General features: G+C 37.0%; 1 protein-coding gene across 13 annotated transcripts in view; it reads right to left on the minus strand.

The window, feature by feature from the left end:
* CEP128 (centrosomal protein 128) overlaps window positions 1-23,530 on the minus strand; it is a 559,633-nt gene extending 536,103 nt beyond the window's left edge. For 7 of the 13 annotated variants that reach the window (XM_072623249.1, XM_072623247.1, XM_072623253.1 and 4 more), the window contains exons 1-2: window positions 22,615-23,372; window positions 336-483 (exon numbers count right to left, since the gene is read on the minus strand). In XM_072623249.1, the coding sequence (XP_072479350.1) occupies window positions 336-464 (129 nt within the window). In that variant the 5' untranslated portion in view covers window positions 465-483; window positions 22,615-23,372. Of the gene's footprint in view, window positions 1-335; window positions 484-3,525; window positions 3,659-22,614 lie in introns of all 13 variants that reach the window. The other 6 variants (XM_072623251.1, XM_072623245.1, XM_072623250.1 and 3 more) reach the window with 5 other exon arrangements.
* Between the last annotated feature and the right edge of the window lie 775 nt (window positions 23,531-24,305).

Raw genomic sequence — 24,305 nt, forward strand, 5'->3', positions numbered from 1 at the left:
CTTTGTCCTCCTGACATCCTCTGAGTTCTTTCCCACGTTTTTTCTCAAAGGGGAACAGAAAACTTGCCCATGCCTAATATCAGTCCTTAGCCAGATTCCTCACCATAATTCAGCCTAGAATCATATTATACTATCATGTCATCTCAATACATGTTCATAATACTGAAAATGGTGTCTGTGAATTGTTTTAGTATAAACAAAAACCTCAACTCCATACTACAAGTTGTACAGGCAACTGCTAGCTCTTTTTCCATTATACTGCATTTTTTTAAAAAAAATAAACTTTTGACTCATCCTATGTAAAGACTATCACATACAAGCATCTGAGAACTTACCTGCAAAGTATCTGTTAAGGTATGGATCTTTGCAGTAACATCTGCAGTATGGCGTCGGCTGCTGCGAGGCTTCCGTCTATCCAGCCGACCATGATGGTAGTGTTCTGATTCACTGGATGACTCTGCCATTGTTGTCTTCAAAGCCTTTCTAAAAAGAAAAGGAGAAGAAGTTAGGAGAGGAGAAGAAGGAGGAGGGGCAGAAAGTGGAAGAGGAGGAAAAGAAAGAGGAGAAGAAGACAAGAAGGGAAGCTGTTGACTGGGAAAAATTTTTGCACCAACTATCTCTAAAAAATGTCTAGTACCTAAAATATATACGAATCTACCACAAATATGTAAGACCAAGAACCACCCTACAATGGATAAGAAGCCAAAGGACATGAACAAACTCCTCTCAAAGGAAGAATGTCAAACTATTAAGGGACATATGAAGGATTCATCCCACATCACTGTCACTAACAGTGAGAGAAGTACAATCAAAAAACTCTGAGGTTTCACCTCATACTCAGCAAATTGGCAAAGATAACAAAAGACGGAAATAGTCAGTGTTGGAAGAGGCTCCAGAAACACAAGCGCGCTAACTCAGCACTTATTAGTGGAACTATGAATTGGTCCAAACTTTCTAGAAAGCATGGAATTGTGCTAAGAAAGTAACTAAAATCTTCATTCTCTTTGCCATGGAGAACCCACTGGGAGGCCTATGTTAACATATATGTTAAGGACAGAGAGAAAGGTCTTTTCACACCAAAATACAGTGGAACAGATGGTAAAACTTAGTAAACCTGCACTTTTGTAGTAGTGAAGAACTAGAAACAAAATACTATAGATACCCATCAATTGTATAATCGCTAAGTAAACTGTAGTAGGTGAGTATAATAGAATATTACTCTGCTGAAAAAACAGAAAAACAGGAAAAAAATATAAAAATTTTAGAAAAGCATGGGAAGACTTTTATGAACAAAAACAGAACTTAATATAACATACTTATACATACATACATATGTCTATACACATATAATGAATACAATAATATAAATGCAAAGAACAAAAAACAAACAAAACTGAATTTTGTTTAATTGTAATGACCAAGTTTGGCCACAGAGAACAGAAAAGAAAACGTACATCTTTCCTCTGCAGAGGTAAGAGGTTATCAGTATCAAACACTACACACACTGTCAGACTCAGCTATTTGCTAATCTACCTATTTTTCCCCTTTTTTTTCTTTGTAACAAGAAAGGTTCGATCAGCAGGTGAATCAGCAGGGTTATGTTCAGAGAATAAGATGATATGAAAATAAAATCAACAAAAAAAGTTTACTCATATAAAATTAATCATTCATTTTAAAAATTAATTTAATCACATAAAATTGATACGAGATTTGTTACTTTTTGTTATAATCTTTTGTTATATCTATTTGTTATAAGATACAAGTATGTTACTGTTAAGTAATTGTAAAAATATATCTGGGCAATTTCTACAAAGAAAATAAATGGCAAAGTCAACCAAATTCTAAAGAATATAAAAAGAACAGTAGAACAACAGATTAATAACCCCATTCCATCCTCTTCTTTCCCCTCCCCTTTACCACCAAAAGAAAAAAAAATCAATGTATATAGTCCTCTTTATATATTCCAATGCACATAAATTGTAAGACAGAAAACAAAAAAGTATTCCTCATAATTTCCCAAAGAAAGGTAGCAAACTATGTTACAAGGAATATTAGAGGTGGAGGAACTGAGTTCAAATCCCACCTGACATTTTTACCAGTTGTGTAATACTTAGTAAAATCACCCTCTCTGGTTTTTTTGGTCCTCAAGTATAAAATAAGGGGGTAGTCTCTAAGGTACCTTCCAACTCTAAATCTTATGTTTCTACTTTTCTAAAAAGTGACCTTAAGATAGCACTTCATGCTACAAACAAATCTTCTCTAAGCAGAATTTGTTTTCTTTGTTTTGTTTTTGTTAAGATAAAGAATACAAGAGATACCCAGCTCCTTATCGTTCCAGCTGGAACGATGGAGAATCAGTATTCAGTCCTCTAGCTTAGCCGACTATTCTCACTGCCCTACCTCCCCGCCACCTCAGTAGCTCCATAATGTTCTGTGGGAAGCCTTTAGCACTGAATTCAACAGCAGCATTTACTTGGTCCTTCCCCAGAATGATACAAAGCACAAAACAAACAACTGAAAAGGAAAGGAACTCCTAAACTTAAATATTATAATGCCTCAAAAGTTGTCTCCCTCCCTTTGTGGCCATCTCTCTTATAAACATGTACAGTACCATCTAAAATCATCTTTCACGCACTATGGCATTTTTCAGGATTGAGAAAATGCTAAGGGAAGAAATCCCTTGAAATTTCATTTAGCTCTGACTCAGTTCTATGTAACGCCACAGTCAGGGTAACTTCAGTAACAATGGAACTAAAATCTTAAAGGTTAATAAAAATTGATGAGTATGAAAGATATGAATCAATATGTAATCTATAATCTCACACACATACCCATCTTAGCTTTTGGTTAAAAATATCAGATAACAGGAACTTATTCAAGTAACATTATTGTACCTTTCTTAGATAATACAAATATCCTAGATGCTATCTCCTTGCTAGATTTTAAAAATGAATTCTAAAAAGTCAATCATATTCATCTTCCTACTTTCTCTCATAAATATAGTTACAAGATCTTAGATAATCTTTAATAAACCATGGCTCCACTGACCATTTTTATTTCATATTTATTTCAATAAATCACAATTCTAGGAATTAAGATCATTTCAAGAAAAGGGGAAGCAGAGGGGGGAAATTACGTTTTTACTGTAACTATTGACAGTGAATATAATAAAGAATCACAGTCAGGACAGTAATTTTTTTTAATGCTAATCAGCTCTTGTCTAGACAGCACATCAACGGACACACACATTTATCTGAATTCTCCAACCAGTTCTCAAATTAAATTCCTACAGTGCTAACAATTAGTAAGCAATGATAATAACAGATTTTTATATACTCATCTTCTTATTGCTATAATTTAAATTTAAATTTTCATCCAAGCATCTTATTTGATACTATAAAATTATTTTATACTGTAAAATACAATATAAACTTGATAACATTAAGTTCAAGATGTTAAATACTTAAATGATAAACAATGGAAAAAAATTTTAAATCTTCCTTCACACAACTAAAAATTACATACTTTTAGTAAGAAAGAATCGTAATCTCCAGCATGAGAGATTCACCAGTACACATTTAAAATGCCTGCAAATGTTAATTCCAAAAGCTGCAGCAACAAATGAAGGATGTTCAGTCGCTTGGATCTGATGGTACACCTGTAGAGAAAATCAAGTATGAAGATAAAATAAAGATGGAGAATAAAGGGTATCAAATATGTGGAACATTCAGAAAATATGATAGTACTTCAAGTACATAAGATTCATGAGCTAAGGTGGTGTTAACACTGGTGTTAAGAGTCTAGTCAGTTTTCTTACACAGCTCCATCAAAAATGTGCAACCAAGACCACAGGAAGGATTCAGGAACAGTACAAATTAAGTACTGGGAGCAACACAGACTTCTACACTACCTTTATGGAACCAAGGAGTTTTCTGTTAAGTTTTTGGTTTTTACACACTATCAGGTAATTTGGACACTAAAAATGGTGGTTAACTGAGACCCAGAAAGCATTGATAGTGATACAGAAAAAGAGAGACGGTAGTTCAGAAGTCCACAAAAACAAGCATCAGTGTTGGTTTCAATACCTTAGGCTTAAAATTTTTTAGTGCTGTGTATAATAGATACACAACTATACTCACATATACATATAACCCTCTTTTCCTGAGTTTTTAGTATGCTTCGTTTACAAACATACCAGTGTTTATATTTGTTGATGTTTGCCCAGTTCATTAATTTTTTAAAAGAAAAAAAAAGACTAACACTTATAGTAACTCATTTTATGATGGTAAAGAGCTAGCCACTAAAATGTCCATCAATGGGTGAATGCCTAGACAAATTATGGGCATAAAGTGCTACCATGCTGTAGGAAATGTCAGAGGGAATGGGACGGAAAACTCTGGGAAGACTTGCATGAACTAAGGCAGAGTGAGGCGAGCAGAACCAGAACAATTTATATAACAACAATCCTGTAAAGACAAACAACTGTGAAAGACTTAGGAACTTGATAAACCCAAAGACTAACCATAATTCATGAGGCCCAAGAGAAGCATGATAACCAGAGCCTGACAGAGGTGATAGACTTAAGATATGGAATGAAACATACATTTTTGGATTTAGCAAAAATGTAGATTTGTTTATAAAATCCTCTGCTGGCATTCAAAGCCATTCACAATCTGGTCCCCTCTTTCCAGTATTCTTACATGTGACTCTCTTCCAAGTTCTTTACAATCCAGGAAAACTGGCCTTACTCTCCCCTGAACAAGACGCTCCACCTACAAATCCCCGGCATTTTCACTGGCTGTTCCCAAATACCCTCCCTCTTCATCTCCACATTCTGGCTTCATTTTAACCCCCAGCTGAAATCTTATTTCTACAGGAAGCCTCTACTCATCTCCAGTAATGCTAGTACCTTCCTTCTATTGACTACCTCATGTTATTTCCCCATTTTACTATGACGGACATGAACAGAATGTAATACACTATAACCAGGGAATTACAAATGAGAAGCAGTAGTAAGGATGTCAAAGAGAGAAATGATCAAAAAATAAAATAGACTGGTAAGATGGCAAGAGTGAAGTATGACCAATAGACACCTCATGTGCTCCACTGATATTCTTACAACGTCAAGATGACACAAAGAAGACCCTACGTAAATGGTATGGATCCCTTGTATAGGATTTGTGGGACATGGACCAGAGTTGCCCAAAATGGATGGAAACAGGTGGGTTATGATCCACATTGATAAAGGAAATGCCCACTCACTTGAGATCACAGGTCCACTGGAGTATTTTTTAAATACAAACAACAATTTCTAACATTTCTTTCTATTCTCCTGTTTGTCCACCTTTCTACTAAATGGTTAGTAGTGGATTTGGTTTAGAATATCTTGTAAAGGCCTTTAGAATATTCCTCTACTTTATTCTCCACAATGGATCTTAAAAATAAACTTCAATTATTGACATGGCGATCCCTTTACCTAAACTCATTATAAACAATGCAAGGTAACATGACCAAATGTTTCATAAAAGGATGTTTACTGCTGCCCTTTACTACATGAAATCAATTTCACCAGCTCCTTTATTCCTTTCTCTAAGGATTATCTCAGAAATCTCTTCCAGCTATAAAATTCAATGATTGTAGGATCGTGGGAAGTGAATATCCAGGTAACTATAAATTTGCAAGAATTTACCTCTATATAAGGAATTATTCAAAAATATAAGAAGGACAGATAAATGTTCAAATGAACAGGCATTTCTCAAAGGAAGAAATCTAAGCTATCAACAATCATTTGAAAAAAATAAATAAATCAATAATAATTATAGAAATGCTGCACCTCATACATCAGATTGGCTAAGATAAAAAAAGAACAATTTTTGGAGTGGCTCTAGGAGAACAAACACACTTACGTACTACTGCTGGAGATGTGAAATGGTCTGGTCATTCTGGAAAGCAATGTAGAACTATGAGCTCAAAGTCATTAAACTGTGCCCACCCACTGACGTAGCAATAGCACTACTGAGTCTATCTCCCAAAGAGACCACAGAAGGAGAGAAATGACCCTTACCTACAAAAACATTTATAGGGGCTCTTTTAGTTGTATCAAAGAACTGGAAACAAGTAATTAGGGAACAGTTGAACAAATCATCATATATGAATTTAATAGAATAATTACACCATAAGAAATTACAAAAGGCATAGTTTGAGAGAAACCTGGGAAGACTTGTATGAACTAATGAAAAGGTAGGAGATCAGAGCCAGAACAACTTAGAGAGTAAGAAAAATAATTTTGAAAGACTAAAGAACTCTGATCAATCCAACAGCCAAACCAATTATTGATAATAGAGGGAGATGGTAATTTGAAGGGAATAGGGTTTTTCCGTTTTGGGTTTTTTTTAAATAAATAACTGCAAAGTTGGCTCAGACTACATATTTAATGTTTGAGTAAATTTCAAATTTGGAGTCATCTACTAATTGCCAGTCGTTCAACAACTAACCAGATTTACAAGCAAAGAAGATGAGGTGGCTGAAAACATCAAATCAATTGTGCAGTGATACAATACAATTTGGTAATTTCAAAGTAGCTATGGTTTCTGATTTTCAAGTAATGTACATTAAGCACAGCTTCAAAGCTTATTTAGTGTTACTGTGTGAGTCTTTTAATTGATTTTTAAAAAAAAAAAAGCAGAGATGAGATTTTTCCAACAGCTGAAGCTAGCTTGTTGGTTTGGAATCTTTCCTCTCCTTTTTAAATCCCACCCCTAACTCTATACTTCAGTCCTCGTGGAAGAGCAATAGGGATTTCTATACTTAGATATTTCAAAAGGCTTTCTTTTCAGCAATGTGAATTCCCCTCTAATGTAAAACCTGTAAAACAACTCAACAGATGGTCTTTGAAAGTCAAAAACTTCCTCATTCTAAAGCAAACTACAGTTTCTTCAGACTTCGCCTTCACACAGCAGATAAGCAGTTCATCACCACAGCCACACCTGAAGCCTTTCAAGCTTGATGCAGACTTCCAGGGCTTGCATTCTAATGGCATTGCCTCAAAAATGCAGGCCTATCTCCACGTCCCGAGTCGTGAATTTAGGACGTTGGTGGAGAATTCCTTATTTTTATTTAAACCTTCAGGAAGTGAGGAGACAAGCAGGGAGGGAGAAGAGAGCACTCAGAACAAGTTATCACTTAATGGACCAAAGACAATAACAACTTTTTAAAATCTCACTGAAGAACACAAAAGAGATATATATCATCGCATAAAGAATTGTATTTTTACTATTTTATTGAGTATCATGATTGTGTTAGATTAGGATGTTCTACATAATTTTAAAATAACTTCAACTATACAACTTGAGGGCAAAAAGTAAATAAATAAAAGAAACAACTTAAAAGTTGTTCTGAAAAAATGGTGTTTTATTCCAAGGTCATCTAATCCAGTCTTTTAGAAAACTCTAGCATACATATACACACACCCAATAGCAAATATACCACACAATGCTATAAGAAAATTTTGTTCAATCGCACCTGAAAGGTTTGTATTTTAATGTCATAAATATTGTTACACTCTTAATGAATCTTATAGAGATGGCTATATCCTCCAGTACAAATAATGAATTCCTAACAATTTGTTCCTTCTAGAATTTAACTGTTTATAACAAATGTCCACATGTCACCCTGATCACAGTGACCAGAGAAAATGAGATTATCACCAAACTTTGCTCCAAGACAATGAGCTCCATCTGGTGAATCTAAGTGTAAGACAACACTAGCACACAGTAGGGCTGCTAGAACACATTCACTCTCGATCTGGTCAGACAAGAAGGCAGTTGCTGATAATGAGAGCACCAGCTCCTACAGCATTCCCTAATCAGCCTTCTCTCAGGGGCCGGAGAAGGAGGGGAACAACTACCCCTATGTCTCAAAGGGGTCAATCAAGATAGGCACAGCTCCCCTAAATCCCCTCAAGTCTCAATAGGGCAGGTTGAGGCAAACACAGATTCCCCCCAAGCCTTGATGGGGATCAGGGCACACACAGCACTTCAGCTTGTGCATTCAACCCTAAGGGTTCCCCACTCACTGACCAGTGCCCTCCTGCCTTTTAGGGCAACAAAGAAGGCCAGCAAATATCCCCAAATGATGCCAGCAATAGCCTCACAGGTTAACTTTAGCAATATCATCATTCGGCACAAGCACAGTAAATACCGCATTATGTCACCCCATATCTCATGGCGCAGCCTCAGGATGACTGCCTATCACTATGATTCCAGAAATTACTATCTAGAAATCGTGGGGACTCTTCTGGGAGTTATTATCTAACACCTGGAACCTAGACATTGTCATGGCCATGGAGCCTTAGAAACGAAACTCTAAAAAGGATAACAAAATCCTCCTTACTTACACTGTCAGCTTCTTTTGTGTTCTAACCTAAGAATCGTTAGATTGTCCAAACTATGACACATTTTTATGGAAGAAAAGCAATGTACTGATTTCAGGTCTCTTTTCCTTAGAAGCCATTCTTAAACAATTAGGAGCTGTCCTACCCTTAGGGGGATGTTTATTGTTGTCATGTTCACCCTTCACTGCTGAAGAAGACCATGCCAGCAGAAAAATGATGATATGACTTCCACTTGACACACTTCCACTCAAAACAAAGGTTTTGAGTGAGGGAGGGCTGTGCACATCACCAGCCTCACTTCTCCTCCACAGCCATCTGAATCCAGTGAACAGATATTCATCAAGATGACTGGAGATGAGCCAGGATGCAATGGGGTCTCTTCATATTTTAACTGCATTGTATTTGTTACGTAAAAAATGCTCAATTTTATGTAAACAAATTTACCATTTTATCTCTTTCCATTTTATTATATCTAGGTCTGACTGAAATGTTTAATCTAAACTTAATTTCTTTCAAACTATGATTTCTATTAAAAACTGAATCCTTACCCCAGTAATTTGTGTCCTTGGATCTATGAAACACTATCACACTAGGTTTCATTGTTTCTGGATCTTATGTAAGGCTCTGCCACTGATCAACCTTTCTATTTTTTTAATAAGCACCAAATAGTTTTGGTGATTACTGCTTTATAGTATAGTTTGAGATCTGATACTGCTAGACTCCCTTCCTTCCCATTTAATTTCATTATTTCCCTTGAAATTCTTAAGCTTTTTTTCCACCAAATATTTGTTGTTGTTATTATGTCTAGTTCTATGGAGTAGCTGTTAATCTGTTTTTTTGGTATGTCACTAAAAATTAATTTAAGTAGTATTGACAAGGCCCAATCATAAGAAAATAATATCTTTCCTGTTATTTAAAATATGTTTCTGCAAAAAATTTTATAGTTGAGTTCATATAATTTCTCTTGAAATAGATAAACTAAATATTTTATCTATTCAGTAGCTATTGTAAATAGGATTTCCCTTTGTTCTATTTTGTGGATAATTCACAAAAATGTTAATGATTCTGGGGGTTTATTTAATATCCTACTTTACTGTTATTTTTTTCAATTAATTTTTAATGGAATCTCCATGAATCTCCTAATAAGTCATCATATCTGCAAAAAAGACAAAATAACTCTTTTTTTACTTGCTCCTTTGGTTCCATTTCCATATATTTTTGCTATAATGGGCATTTCTAGAACTGTATCAAATTATTATTTTCAGTGGTCTATCAATGATAACAAATTATATCTTTGCTTTACCTTGATGCTATTGGAAAGGCCGCAACCATTTTCCCATTATAGATAATGGTAGCCCTTGGCTTTAGATAGATGCTATTTACAATATTAATATCCATGTATTGCAATATCCATTTATTAAATATCCATTTATTGCAATGTTTTTGATGTTTTTCATAAAAAAGGGTGGTTATCAAAAAGCATTTTCTGCATCTACTGACATAACCATGTGAATTTTATCATGTTTGTTATTAATATGGTTTATCATATTTATAGCTGAATGAACCCTCGTTTTCTATGGTAAGTTCAACCTAGTCCTAGTAGACAATCTTTTCATTACGTTGCTGTAGCTTCTTTGATCATATTTTATCCTGTATTTTTACAAGGATACTCATTTGGGATAGGAGTGGTCTATAGCAATGATGGCAAACTCAAATAGAAAAGGATCCCTGCCAGTGCATATGAACTGAGAAAGTCACAAATTAACATAATCTAACTTGTATTGTATATTTATTTGGCTATTTCCGAATTACATTTTAATCAGGAAAGAGTTTTGTCACCCTTGAATCTAACATTTCTGGTCTATAGTTTTCTTCCTCTGTTTTACCTTTCCTTGTTTAAGGTACAAAGAGTATACTTGCTTCAAAAACAAAAACGGTATTTGGCAGGATCCCCTCTTTTCCTATTTTTGATAATTATATATATATCAGAATTCTTCAAATGTTTAATTGTTTAATTATAAATGCAAATAGTCCTAGAAAACACAAAATCCAGGACTTGATTTTCTATTTCTTCTATTATTCTGAGTATTTTATATTTTTAAAAACATTTATTTCATATATTCTTACTTATGCTAGCATACTTAGTTGACCAAAATAGTTTCTAATCATTTCCTTTATTTCCCTTTCATTTGTTGTGAGGCATTTTTTTTTCATTTTTGGTAGTGATAATTGGGTTTTCCTCTTTGCTTAATCAAATTAGTTAAAAGTTTATAAATTTTATTAGTTTTTTTCAAAAAACAATTCCTTTAATTTATCAATTCAATGATGTTTTTGTTTATTTCTTACTTATCAGAATATTTATTTTTGTGTTTAGTTGGAGTTTTTTTTTTATTTTCTGCTTTTCAAGGTGTTGCGGCTTTTTTTTTAGTTGTATTCCCAATTGATTAATCTGTTCTTTTTCTCTTTGGCTGTTGCAAGTGTTTAGAGATATAAATTTTCCCAGTCCTCTAAGGATTGCTTTGGCTGTACCCCAAAATTTTTCATATATTGTTTCTATGGTCTCCTTTGCTTTGATGAAATTATTTATTGTTTCTACAATTTGTTCTTTCTGACCCAACAATTATTTTAAGATTAAAATATCTAGTCTATTTGTCTGAATTACATATATTTTTAAAATTCTGGACTTAAACGCCAAAAAAGGACTATTTCCATACACAGGATTTTAAATGAAACTGGGAAACCATTTTATACCACCTGCTATTTTGAAATGTAAATTCTACACGTTACTTTCAAAACTGTCCTACCTGTCTGTGCTTCCTTCTGAACTTCTTTGTGTTCTCTTCTGTTGATTGTTTTTAGGGATGTAACAACTTACTACTTTTTGGCATCACTTTTTGGCTATTGCTAGCCCCTCCCATCTCCTATTCCCAATTTAAAATGGAAAGGGGAGAAAAAAATACTTATAACAGGTAAACAAAATCAAGCAAAGCAAATCCACACAATAGCTGTATTTAAAAATATAGGTCTCTTTCTGCACCTTGTGCCCAACACCTTGCCCAAATGTGGGTGAGACACAGCTGGTCCCTGCAATAATCAGAGTTCTGAAGTTGTTTTTTCTACATAAATCTTCTCTCCATGTATAAATTGTTCTCTTGACTCTGTTCACCTCAGTTGCATTAGGTTCATCTCTGCCATCATTTCTCATGGCACAAAAACATTCCTTTATATTCACACATCTCAGTTTGGTCAGCAATTCCCCAGTTCCCTAGGAGGAAAGCTAAGGTATCCCCTTGGATTCTAGCTTTTTGGTTTGCTTGTTTTTTTCTCCTCTCTTCTACTTCCCACCCCCCCTCAGGATCAGGAAATATGTTTTGCTTATAATTCTATCCTTGCTATTATTTCCCCTCTTAATTCCATCCCACTCCTTGAATCTCAATTTGTATTTCTATACCAAATCTGTGTGCGTGTTCACTTTGTCCCTTTCAGATAACAGTAAAGTTCATTTCTACCTACCCCTTTCCACGTTTCTATATACATCATTATGGGAAAGGGCCAGTTCCATCCCTTCCCTCCTCCTTTGTACACTAGAGTGGCCCTTTCACTCTCTCCTCTTTCTCTTCTTCAAATCTCCAGGGCATGACTTTTCTTATTTAAGTACCTCAATCTTCTTTGAGGACAATAAGATTTCTACAAGGGTACTTCTTTCTTCGGACTCCACTAGAATGTTAGAACATCATCATCCTAAAGCCCCTTCTAAATGCTCTAATAAGTTTGCCTTCCTAGGTTTCTTTTAACTTTTGTTTTCAAATTATTTGAAAGTTCCTCATTTCAAAGTTTCATATTTCAAAATTCCTAATCAACTCTGGTCTTTTCTTGTGGAATGCTTAAATGTCCTCTACTCCCTTAAAGATCCACTTTATTCTCTCTATAAAATTATACTCATCTTTAACAGGAATTTATTTTTGGAATAAATTCTTATCTTTTGCCTTTTGGAATATTATTTTCCAATATCTTCTCTCAATCATAGAAGAAGCTGCCAGATTCTGTGTGATTCTGAGTATAGTTCCTTTTTGCCTGAACCACTTCCGTTTTGGCCAGAAACTCTGAGGGTCTTCCCCTCCCAAATCTATTTTTTTAAAGGCTATTTTTTGCTTTTTTTTTTTTTTTATTAAGCCTTAAACACTGAATAGGTGCTGCCTCAGTCTAAATGAAACCTCTTAGACACCTTAGTTTGAAAAAACCAAGGTCCCCCACTGCATCCTGGACCACCTCCAGTTGTCTTGATCCATCTCTGGCCAGTGGATCCAGATGGCTCCAGGAAAGAAAGTAAGGCTGGCAACTTTGCACAGCCCTCCCTCACATAAATTCAATTCATTTGCATGTCATAGCATCACCTTCCTTATGCCATGGTCCTCTTCAAGAACAAAGAACAAACAGCAACTTCTTCATGGATATGTAAATATTTTTTTCTTTAATGTAAAAGCCTGAATCTGGGCTATGACATTCCTGGGACTTTTCCTTTAGAGATTTCTTTCAGGAGATAACTGGTGGATTCTATCTTTGATTTGCCCTCTCATCCTAATAGATCTGAGCAATTTCTATTTTTCATCAGTCGATAAGAATTTATTAAGCAATTACTATGTGCCAGGCATTGTGGGGCAGATAAAAAGAAAGGCAAAAATTACCCCAAACCTCAACATACTGGAGGAAACAACATGCAAATAACCATATACGGTATATACAAAATATAAACAGGGAAAATTGTGGGTAATTTTAGAGGGAAGGCACTGGTATCTTTTGAAATATAAGAGACAAGATTTTTTTTAATCATGGTTTTGGAGAATATGATTCTAAAATAGTGTTATTCTCTCTCCCTATGCTCTAACTTTTCTTTTTAAGTACTTAAGTGATAACTTGTGGAACATTTGGCACATACTTAATAAATACTGACATCATTTCATTCTGTATGGATCCTTTAAAGATAATGCAGTTTGGCTACTTCTCTGTTTTAGGCACATCTATTTTTTACTGTTGCCTTGTCTGAGCCCGTGATTGCTAACCCCTGTGGTTTTTAGTTTTCCTGAACCATAATAAATTCTGCTCCACTCCCCCATTTTAATTGTGAATGCTTATGTTTCAAGCATATCTACTGTAAACAACACACAATATTAGATTCTACCTTCTCTACTATTCTGTTCTCTCCAATTTTATGCTAAGTGCATCCATTAACATTAATAGTTTTTTTTTTATCATTAACCATATATTTCCTCAATCAAAAACACAGTTTTCCCTTTTTTCATAAAGACAACAAGGGAGAGTAAGAAGATGACCCTAATCACTGATTCTTGCATTTTTTCTTTGCTATTAAGCCCCCTTCTACCATTCACCTTCCAAAATTTAAGGTTTTTGTTTCTATACCACTCTCTCTCTCTCTCTTAAACTCCAACATCCCCCCCTCACTGTTTCTGCCTATTTCTCTGTTGAGTCTAATAGATTTCTACATCAAACTCTGCGTGCAATGTCACTTTGTTGGGTTCAGGTAAGTGAGAGTTTCATGACATACCAACCCTCTTCCCTTCATGTCTGCACAGTCCCTTCCCCAGTTCACTGTTTTGTATTCTTTCCCTTCCGTTTTCAAAAAAAAAAAAAATCTTTAAGAGAATATTTTCAAATTCAACCAACTATTCCAAAAAGCAGAAGTTGAAGAAAACATAAGTATGATTATGATGAAACTCTTCTAGTATCATTACCCAAGAAGCTGACACATTTCAAAGCTTCTGGCAGTTAACCCCAAAAGGACAGTCTTCTCTCTCCCTCACCTCTTACATCTAATCAGCTACCAAGTCCTGACAATTACTTTTCAACAATATTTCTCACATCTATCAGCCCCCTCCTTTTTCAATCCTAGTTTAGGCTGTCATAACCTGATGTCTCTATTACTGCATCTACATATTCTTCACCTCCAATTTCTTCCCTACTCCCATGCATCAATGGTATCCTTGGAAGATTAATCTCCTTGTGTATCTTTTTATCATATTATTTCCCTAATCATAGGCAGCTATGTGGCCCAGTGGATAGAGTGCCGGATCTGGAGTCAAGAAGATCAGAGCTTAAATCCAGCATCAGACACAAGTGACTTAAGCTATTTGCCTCAGTTTCTTCATTTATAAAATGAGCTGGAGAAAGAAATGGCAAACCACTCCACTACCTTTGCCAAGAAAACCTCAAATGTGGTCACAAAGAGTCATATACAACTGAAACAAATGAAAAACAACATTTCCCTAATCAAAACTTGTTGAATGGATCCCCATAGATTATAGGACAAAGTCCAGTCCCCTCAACTAGATATTCAAAGCACTTCACAATCCAGGCCCCATTAACTAGTCCAGGAAAACTAACTCAATCACCATTCCAGGAATATGTTGTATACCTTTATATCTCCATCCTTCTGTTCCATGACTCCATTGAGGCATGCCTCCTAGAATTCCCTGTTTCTGGGCCCTTTCCTTCCAGCTCCAACAAGTGAAATCCTATGGATTCTTCAAGGCACAGCTCAAATGCCAACTTGCCTTTTCTGATCACCTCAGTCAAAAATGAAATTATTATAGCTTTATAGTATGCCCTCTCTGAACTACTATAGCACTTTTGTTTATAAAACTTAAATAACATAAACTATGTACTACCTTGCATTACAATTATTTGTGTTCATATACTGTTTCCTTTAATTGACTACAGCCTCCTAAAGGATAACTGTTTTAGACATCTGTATGTCTTCCAGAATATTTGTTCTGAGGATGAAGTCATCTTTAGAGCATTTGGCCTAGATAAAATTTACTAAGCAAATTGTTTTCAAAAGAAATGGCTTCAGCTGTACAACAGTAATAAAAATACTTGATTATTTGTGTGCTGGGTCATAAACAAAGTTATAAATATTTCATGGGATCACAAATCCATTTGAGTACATATGTTCAAAATACAACCACATTAAACTTAAAGTAACTGCAAATGACTAACCAAGATAACCCTATTTTGATATATCGGAGTCATTTGCATTTAGCCTACAACTTCTGGTATTCATTTACACTATAATCCCTTCAACTCTAAATTAGCCAAACACTTTCAACCAGTCCCATCCTCAGTACTGTCATAAATGTGCCTTTTTCTCCATCCAGGCAAATATCCTTATTGTCCCTCACTCTCTTACCATTAAAAATCTGCTCAGATCTGGATAGCCTCCTACCAGCTACCCAATCTTTTACATTCTAATCTAAATATACCTTCTCAATGAAGCATTTATTCAAGAAAACCACAGCTCAGATTAGCTCTATATTCTAACAAATCTTCTCCACAGTACAAATGCATATATGTTAAGGCCCAAACGCAGAAACCCGTGCATTTACAGTTAGGTAAATATCTGGTAGATATTCCCACGCAGGTGTCCCTCACACACCTCAATCTCACATCCACAATAGAACTCATATTTCTTCCTAAATTAACCCTTTTTCTTGACTTTTCCATTTCTGTTTAGGGTAACTAACAACCAGCTTCACATCCTTAGAGTCATCTCTGACTCCTCTCTCTCCCTTGCCATTATATCTAATTAGTTGCCAAATTCCGTTGTAAAGATACAATCAGCCTCTCTTGGATGCATCCATCTCCCTTGTCTCACGTGACCTGTTTGGGTTACTCACCAACTCCCATCTAGACACTAATTATTCTCCCTGACCCAAAGTTATCTATCCCAATTCACTCCAATCCTTCCCCAATTCATTCTCTACACAGCTATCAAAGTGATATTCTAAAAACCAAAGTCTGACTATTTCACTCCCCTACTCCAAATGCTCCAGTGACTCCCCACTGTCTCTTAGATCAAATACTAATTCTTGTGTTTGTCCTGAAAGCCCTTCACAATCTAACTCCAGCCTATCTTTCCTGATGTTACTTCCATTGAAATTTTCCATTCCAGTAAACAGAACGGCATGCTCCTCCTCATAAATGACACTCAATGTCTGTCTCCCTGTCACTGCCCAGGCTGTGGACTACTCTCCCTCATCACCTCTTACCTACTGGAATCCTTAGGCTGGCTCCTAATGCTTCCTCTGTGAAGCCCTTTCAGATCCCCACAATCAGAAGCACTTCCTCTCCCTCAGAATCACTTTGTAATTACTTTGTATTGACTTAACTGTGTATGCACTGTTTCCACCCAGTAGAATTTCAGGGAGAAACTTTTAGGATAGTTGCCTTTGTATCACCAGTGACTAGCTAAGTGAACAGGACACAGGATCACAAACCAAAAACTGGAGGTACCTCAAAGACTATCTAATCCAAGCATCTCATTTTATATAGAAGGAAACTTGAGCCCAGGAAGATTAAGTGACAATTAGTCACTCAGTAGATTGAATACTGGACATGGAATCAGGAAGACTTCAAATTCCGCCTCAGATACTTACTACCTCTTCGACCCAGGGGAAGTAACTGCTACCTGCCTCAATTTCCTTATCTGCAACATGAGGATAACAATAGCACCTACTTCCCAGGATTGTTCTGCAGAGAATACGCATTGCAATGCTTGCCAAGCACTCTGCAAACCTTAAAGTATTATATGAATGCTACCTATTATAATTAGCCCCAGGTCACACAAGGATAAAGTGTCAGAGGCAAGACTGGAATCCAGGCACTCTGACTGCAGTACATTTTCCAGTGAGCAATAATGACTCCCACATAGTGGATAAATAATAAATGCTTGTTGAATTAAATAGATATTCCTACCAATGGATATCCACTTAAGTTAATGTTGTACAATGTTAAGAGCACTAAGAGTCCAGGGCCCATCTGTCCTCTGACATCTTACAGTGTGACCTTGGGCAAATCATTTTACTTCCCTGAGCCTCAGAGTACATAAAAAGATACAGTGTGAAACAAATCTAGAAAGGTTGTCTAAATCTAAATTTAAAGGTTGTTTAAGTCTAAAGGGCTTTAAATGTCAAGCTAAGGAGATTATATTTTATTGTATAATAGGAAACCACTAAAGATTCTTAAGTGGAGGAATGTCATTGTTATTTGTACCTTATGAAAAATATTTTTTGTAGCTATGTGGAGGATGCATTGGAGAGGAGAACCTTAAAAAAGGAGAATAATCTAGAGACAATAATCCAGGTGAAAGACCACATGGCTAGAGAAAAGGAGACTGATGTGAGAAATTCTGTGAAGGAAGAATCGAAAAGACTTGATAACTGAGGAAAACGGATAAATTAGTGGAAGGAGAGTGAAGAGTAAGAAGGTGACTGTGAGGCTGTGGAAGGAGGGTGAAGAGTAAGAAGGTGACTGTGAGGCTGCAAGTATGGTCAACTAGAAAGATGACAAAGCCCTCAATAACAATAAGGAAATACAAAGCAAAGGCAGGTTTTCAGGGAAACTCTCTGGAGTTTCATTGTAGATGTGCTAAGCTTAAGCTGACTGACACAAGGAGACAGAGGTATATACAACGAACTGCTGACAGAGCTCAGATGAAGGATATGGGTGTCATCAACATAGAAATGATCATTGAACCCATGACCTCAAAGATAAGATTATAAGAAAGGCCCAAAGATGTATTTTGCTTATTATAATTCCTTTTATACTACTGGTTATATTATCACTGGCAAAAAAAAAAAAGTACAGTAATAAGCCCAGACAGAAATCAGAGATTTTCTATTGACAAATCTTGTGTCTGAGGCTCATGTTAAATCTGATCATTTTATAAATACCTCAAATTCTTACAGTATTTATTCTTTTTAAGGATAACATTTAAAGATAATTTAAGGACTGATAGTGCTAACAACTCAAAGAGCTTTTGAAAATAATAGGTGAGAAGAATGATAGTCATTTGCACCCAAATAGCTTGATTTCTAAAATTACTATGTTCCTAAAAAGGTGACCTGAAATTAAGTAATATTTTAATAAAGAACACATTTATATAGTCTGAAGTTTTATAAATTTCCTCAAAACAGTTTACATTTTATCCCCATTTAACTAAAATAGAAGCCTGAAAACACTGAGAAGTTGTGACGCATCCAAGACTACACAGCTGAGTATCTAAGACAAGATTTAACCCTGATTCCTGAGTCCAAGTCCATTACTCTTTCCAGTACACCATTATGCTTCTAGGAAGGAAGGAAGGAGGAAGGAAGGAAGGGAAGGAAGGGAAGGAAGGAAGGAAGGAAGGAAGGAAGGAAGGAAGGAAGGAAGGAAGGAAGGAAGGAAAACATACTCTTCAAATAAGCCAAGTGGTGAAAAGCAAATAATCTTTTTTTTTTATGTAAAATGCTCCGATTCTAAAGGTCTGGATTTTTGAAGAGTACTGAATATTTTGAAAAGTATTTTCTTTTAGCAAGGCTCATCTGTGAATAAAATTATTCTTAAGCCCAAAATAACTACATCTCCAAGGTCCAGTTTCTACTGCTTTCTTCCCTCAAAAACATAAGTTTTGTTATTCATAAACATCTCAGAAACCCAAAGAAAAAACATACTTACAAAGCAAACCCCCAAAATTCTTACTGCTCTCCTCTGAGATCACTGCTTTCCTTATAAACATACCTCTCCTTTCTATCATTTCGTCAGCACCATGAGGTTAGGGGCAAAGAGCCTATTTGATGAATGCTGGCTGCCCCTCTACTTTTCCCAAACTACTGATAGATAAATAAAACAAGAGGTAAAGACACCTACAACTTTAAAGTTTTTAAAGTAATAAAGTTAACTTATTCTCTTTATACACATGACATACTGTAAGTTCATGAGAACAGGAGCTTTATCTCCTTCCGGTTCTCATACTTCCCTAACTATCCCACCTCCTACTCCTTACCACTTCCTATCATACTGCTTTGCATACAGTAAGTACATAACAAATATTTGTTAAAATGAATATATCTGAGATCAGAAAGGATAAGCGTACAACCAGCTTACCCAGAAAATCTTTATTCACAAGCACACAGGTCAAAGTGTATCCTCTACAATGACAAAAGGCAAATTTACACATTGATGGTACATAACTGCAATTTCTTCAGCCTGTTCAATTTGCTTTAATACCATATGGTATGTATAGTAGCACATCCCTAGAATACAGCAATACATTCAGTACCATTATACCGTATGTCAGTCTTGTGATTTAAAGAAAACCAATACTGCAAATTAACATAATTCTTCTGATTTTGATTTCTTGACTTACTGCTTAAGTCATACACTTGAATAACCTAAGTTCTGCCAATAAACTAACTTTACATCCTATCCCACCCTTAAATGAAAAAAAATTATAAGATGCTTCTAAAGATGCTTCTCAGATGCTAGTGAACTAAAGAAATACAATGCTAGAGCTGCCGACTGAATTTTTTATTTTTCCTGAAATCAGAAAAATCTAATTCCTCTTAGGTCTGTCCTTGTTTCTGACTTCTGACTGAATTAACATCTGCTTATTTCTAAGACTATAATCAGCAAAAGGTCTGATACAATATTCCTGAAAAGTGGTATTTGTCTCCATAAAAATTGATCAGAGAACATATGTGCAACCTTTTCTGAAATAAAGAATGGAATATTTGTTAAAATAAGTGGCAGATGGGTAGAGGTACCCTAGATTACAAAAAGGCACTAGAATAGAAATTTTGGACAGGAATAGTAGCTAGAATAGAAAGCTACAAACCATGCAAACTTCATCCACTTACACACAGTCATAAGATTAGCTATAAACCACTCATTTAGAGTAACTGATATGGATTTGTAGATTGACCCTATGAGGGATTAAAAAGGAAATAAATCCAGAGAACCAACTCATATAAAGAACGATTTTTTTTTCAGCCAAGTAATTAACAAGTATTTATTAAAACACCTTCAGATTCTCTGCTCGGACCTTGGAATAGAAGCACAAAAAATGAAGGAACAAGAGCCAAACACTGAGCCAATCTCTTGTTTAAGAACCATGGGGTAGCTCATGATGTGCTGAGGAAAAGGAATGTGACATTTATTTTGAAATGACAAAAGAGAGAGAAGTGATATAAATCGAATAATATAGATAGAATAATAAATGTAGATAGAATGCATAGATATATGGAATAATGAAGCATTTCTTCTGAAATAAGTTTTCATGATGACAGTTTTTTGTTTTATGTTTTGAGTAAGGCAGAGGGGTAGCCTATCCAGTTGCAGGCGCTTGGTACATAGTAGGTGCTCAGTAAGTACTTGACTGATTTGAAGGAACACAGCTGCCAAAATAATCTTCCTAAAGCTCAGGCCTCTGTCATTCCTTTGCTCTATCTATATCTTCAACAAGCTTTCTATTGCCTCTTGAAAAATAATACCCAGAATTTATACAGTGTTATATGGTTTACAAAGTCCTGAACGTAGGTTATTTCATTTGATCCTCACAACAACCCTGGCAACTAGATACTATTATTATCCCCATTGGATATGAACTTACAGAGTTTTAAGTGATTTTTCTCAGACAGAAATATAGAGACAGAAAGAGAGATTTAGAGAGAAATCGAGTTAGTAAGAGAGACAGAGACACAGAGACATAGAGAGGAAAAGAGATAGAAAGGAAGAGAGTGAGAGAGACAGAAAGACAGAGAGAGAGCTAGCAAATTTCTAAGGCAGGCTTACAAAACACAATTTTTATACAAGTATAATCCAATAATACAGCTAATTAGAGTTCTCCCCAATTTCTTGGAAAAAATGAAAAATAATTCAAATAAAGGACTACTCAGTTGTCCGAGAGAGAGAGAGAGAGAGAGAGAGAGAGAGAGAGAGAGTGAGTGTGTGTGTGTGTGTGTGTGTGTGTGTGTGTGTGTGTGTGTGTAGCCCAATTCTGATGACAACTTTATAGTTTCACATCCAAGTACTGGAAGGTGACCGCCTTACACTGTGACCTTCTCAAAGGAGATTCCATCAGGCACCAAGTCTTCCACAAATATACATACAGAGAATTATAGGAAGGGCCCTGTATCTCATGCCTGAAAACAAGAACACTTTTCTATAACATCTTCAGACAAGTGGTCATCGAGACCATCAAATTATCCATTCCACTTCTGGAAAACCCTAATTAGGGGGAGTTTCTCCTTCCATTAAGCCTGGAACTACTTTTGCAATTTTCAACTAGATCTCCCTGGTATCCTAGAGATTTCATGGACTTCGATAATAAACAGGGGTGTAGTGAAAGAGTGCTTGATTTACAATCGTAGGGTCAAATCTGACACATTCTATATGTGTGACCTTGGGCAAGTTATTCTACCTCTCCAGGGCCTCAGCTTCCTTGTCTGTAAAATGAAAAGCTTGATCTCTAAGATCCCACTCTGCTCTAAATCTTAAAACTTATAGCTCTGCCTACTGGGGCCAAGGACAGCGCTCTAATCCGACTTCATTTGAAATCCTACCTTCTGAAAGATGCCTTTCCCTAATCTTCACCCTTCTCTTCTACTGGAATTACCTCTGTTACACAGGATGTCACAAAAGTCTTAGGACAGTTTTAAGCTCTTAATAGTATTAAAATAATACCGTACAAATAGCACCAAGTAGATGTCCAACTATACTGAAACTAACCTTCAAACATAAAGACACGTCAGGCTTTTGTATCTTGCGTGAAATGGACCTGAAGGCCAACTGCAGTTAGACTTCGAAACCTCCCCAAGCCTTTTGGGACACCGTACATCTCTTCTATGTACAGCTTTGTTGCATTAGAACGTAAGCTCCTTCAGGGCAGAGACCATATGTTGGTTTTTTGTTTGGGTTAGTTTTGGGGGTTAGTCTTTCTCCGTATCTCCAGTGCTGGACACACAGCGAGCACTTAACACAAGCTTGCCGCTCGATCTGCTCCATACCACAGCCCTTCACTAAACGTCTGACAGCCGCAATCATCTCGAGGCACGGTCTCCGGTCCAGGAGCACCTGCCCCCTCTGCTCCACGTCCCTTCGAACAACGGAGCGCCCACAAGAGACCCCAACGTAAGTACAGGAGATGGGGGTCCGACCAAGGAGGAGAAGGCAGCTGCGGGCACTCGGCGCCCCTGCGAGTCAGTAAATGCGAACAAAGAACACGTTCACGTCCGCTTCCCTAAGCTGAGATCTAATCGGGCACCGGCCGGAGGACTCCCCGCTCTTGACCCCTCCAGCCCCGATACCCTGAGGACCAGCCAAAGCCCCGAGTTGGAGGGTGGGGGAGGGAGCGTGAGGACAGGGACGAGAAGCGGGGTGACACTCACCTAAGAAAGGAGAGGGCCGGGAGGGGAGGAGAGGCCCTCAGCGCCGAATCATCTTTAACTTTCACCCAGCCGTTGCAAAAAGCTGCAACTGACCAGACGCGGCCGGCGCAACTGACTCTTCTCGTCCCCAGCCTCGGCAGCTATGGCAACTTGAACTAGCCGCCCAGCCGTGGAGGCTGCAGCGGACCCCCCGCAGCCGCCCCGTGGCCTTCTGGGAGATGTAGTCCATGTAGCTGGGACGGCGGACAGACCCACCCTGGAAAGACCGCGAGGAGAGAAAATGGACTGCAAGTCCCAGGAAGGGTTGCGGGGGAGCCGCCCGGTGGCTTTGCCGGAAGAAGCCTAGAAGCCCGTACCCGCGTCCCAGACCGAAGAGGCGTCTGGCAGCTGTCCCGCCTGCGTCCCTTCCCCTTCCCTCTTCTTACAATTTGGTTTAAAGGGCCAGTAGCCTGAGAGGGGGTGTCTGGAGTAATGTCGACAGGAGCTGCAGGTTCCTTACGCTCTTTAACTCTTCTTCGTTGAGGACCCGGCGTCCAACAGTGATGGATGTGGTCCCTTAGGTCTAGCCAAAAGTCTTATGATCATGAACAGCGATAAGTCTGGTGGCTCTACATTTTTCACTAATACTAAATTACTTCTTTAGTGACTCCGATTACCCGCAGGAGAAAATGCAAATCCTTCTGTTTGGTCTTTAAAGTCCGGCACGCTCTAGAACCAGCGCACGCGTCTTTCCAGATTTGGTTAAGAGTTCATCTCCCTCGGGCACCGTCCTGTTCAGCCAATCAGACCTCCTTCCGGTTCCCCATCCGTGACGGGCCAGCTCCCGGCCCTGCGTCCTTGCACCAGCAGCTCCCTGGTGCAGAACCAGCTGGAATACTCTCCTTCCACACCTCGACCTCTTCGAGGTGCAACTCCTTGAAAATGTCCGCTCAAACTTACACGAAGTGATACAAAGTGACAGAGCCAGGAGAACATTGTATCCAGTAACAGCAATGTTGCACTACGATCAACTCTGAATGACTTGGCTATTCTCATCCATGCAACGAATGATCTGAGACAATGATGGAAAATGCCATCCACCTCCCCAGAAAGAACAGCTGGAGTCTGAAAGCAAATCGAAGCCTATTATCTTAAACTATTTTTTTCATGGTCTTTCCTCACTTTGGGTCTTTGTCTTATTTCACAATAAGATTAATATAGAAATGTTGTGCGTGATTGCATATGTGTAATGTGCATCAAATTCTTACCGCCTCACGGAGGAGGGGGAGGAGGGCAAGAGAGAGAGAAAATTTGGAGCTCAATTTTTTTTAAATGAATGTTAAAAATTTTCTTTACATGTAGTTGGAGAAAAAATAAAATATTTTTAAATGTTTCTGCTCAAGTTTAATCTTCTTCTAGAAGACTTTCCTGATAATTGAAGATTACAATCATCTTATTTCCCTCAGTGGTTATTGACACTCTTGAATCAGTGAGCCTTTAATAAACATTTATTAAACATGAGGATATAAAGAAATTTGCCGTAAGTACTTACCTGCGAACATGTATAATTATAATAGCTAGCATTTCTGTAGCACATTGACATTTGCAAACAACTTAACAAATATATCATTTTATCCTCACAACATCCTGGAGGTAGGTGCTATTTTTATCCCATTTTTATCAACCAACTTGGAGATATTTCTATGGCAGAG

The sequence above is a fragment of the Notamacropus eugenii genome, chromosome 7, assembly GCF_028372415.1.
Source record: "Notamacropus eugenii isolate mMacEug1 chromosome 7, mMacEug1.pri_v2, whole genome shotgun sequence".
In the NCBI taxonomy this organism is placed as follows: domain Eukaryota; kingdom Metazoa; phylum Chordata; class Mammalia; order Diprotodontia; family Macropodidae; genus Notamacropus; species Notamacropus eugenii.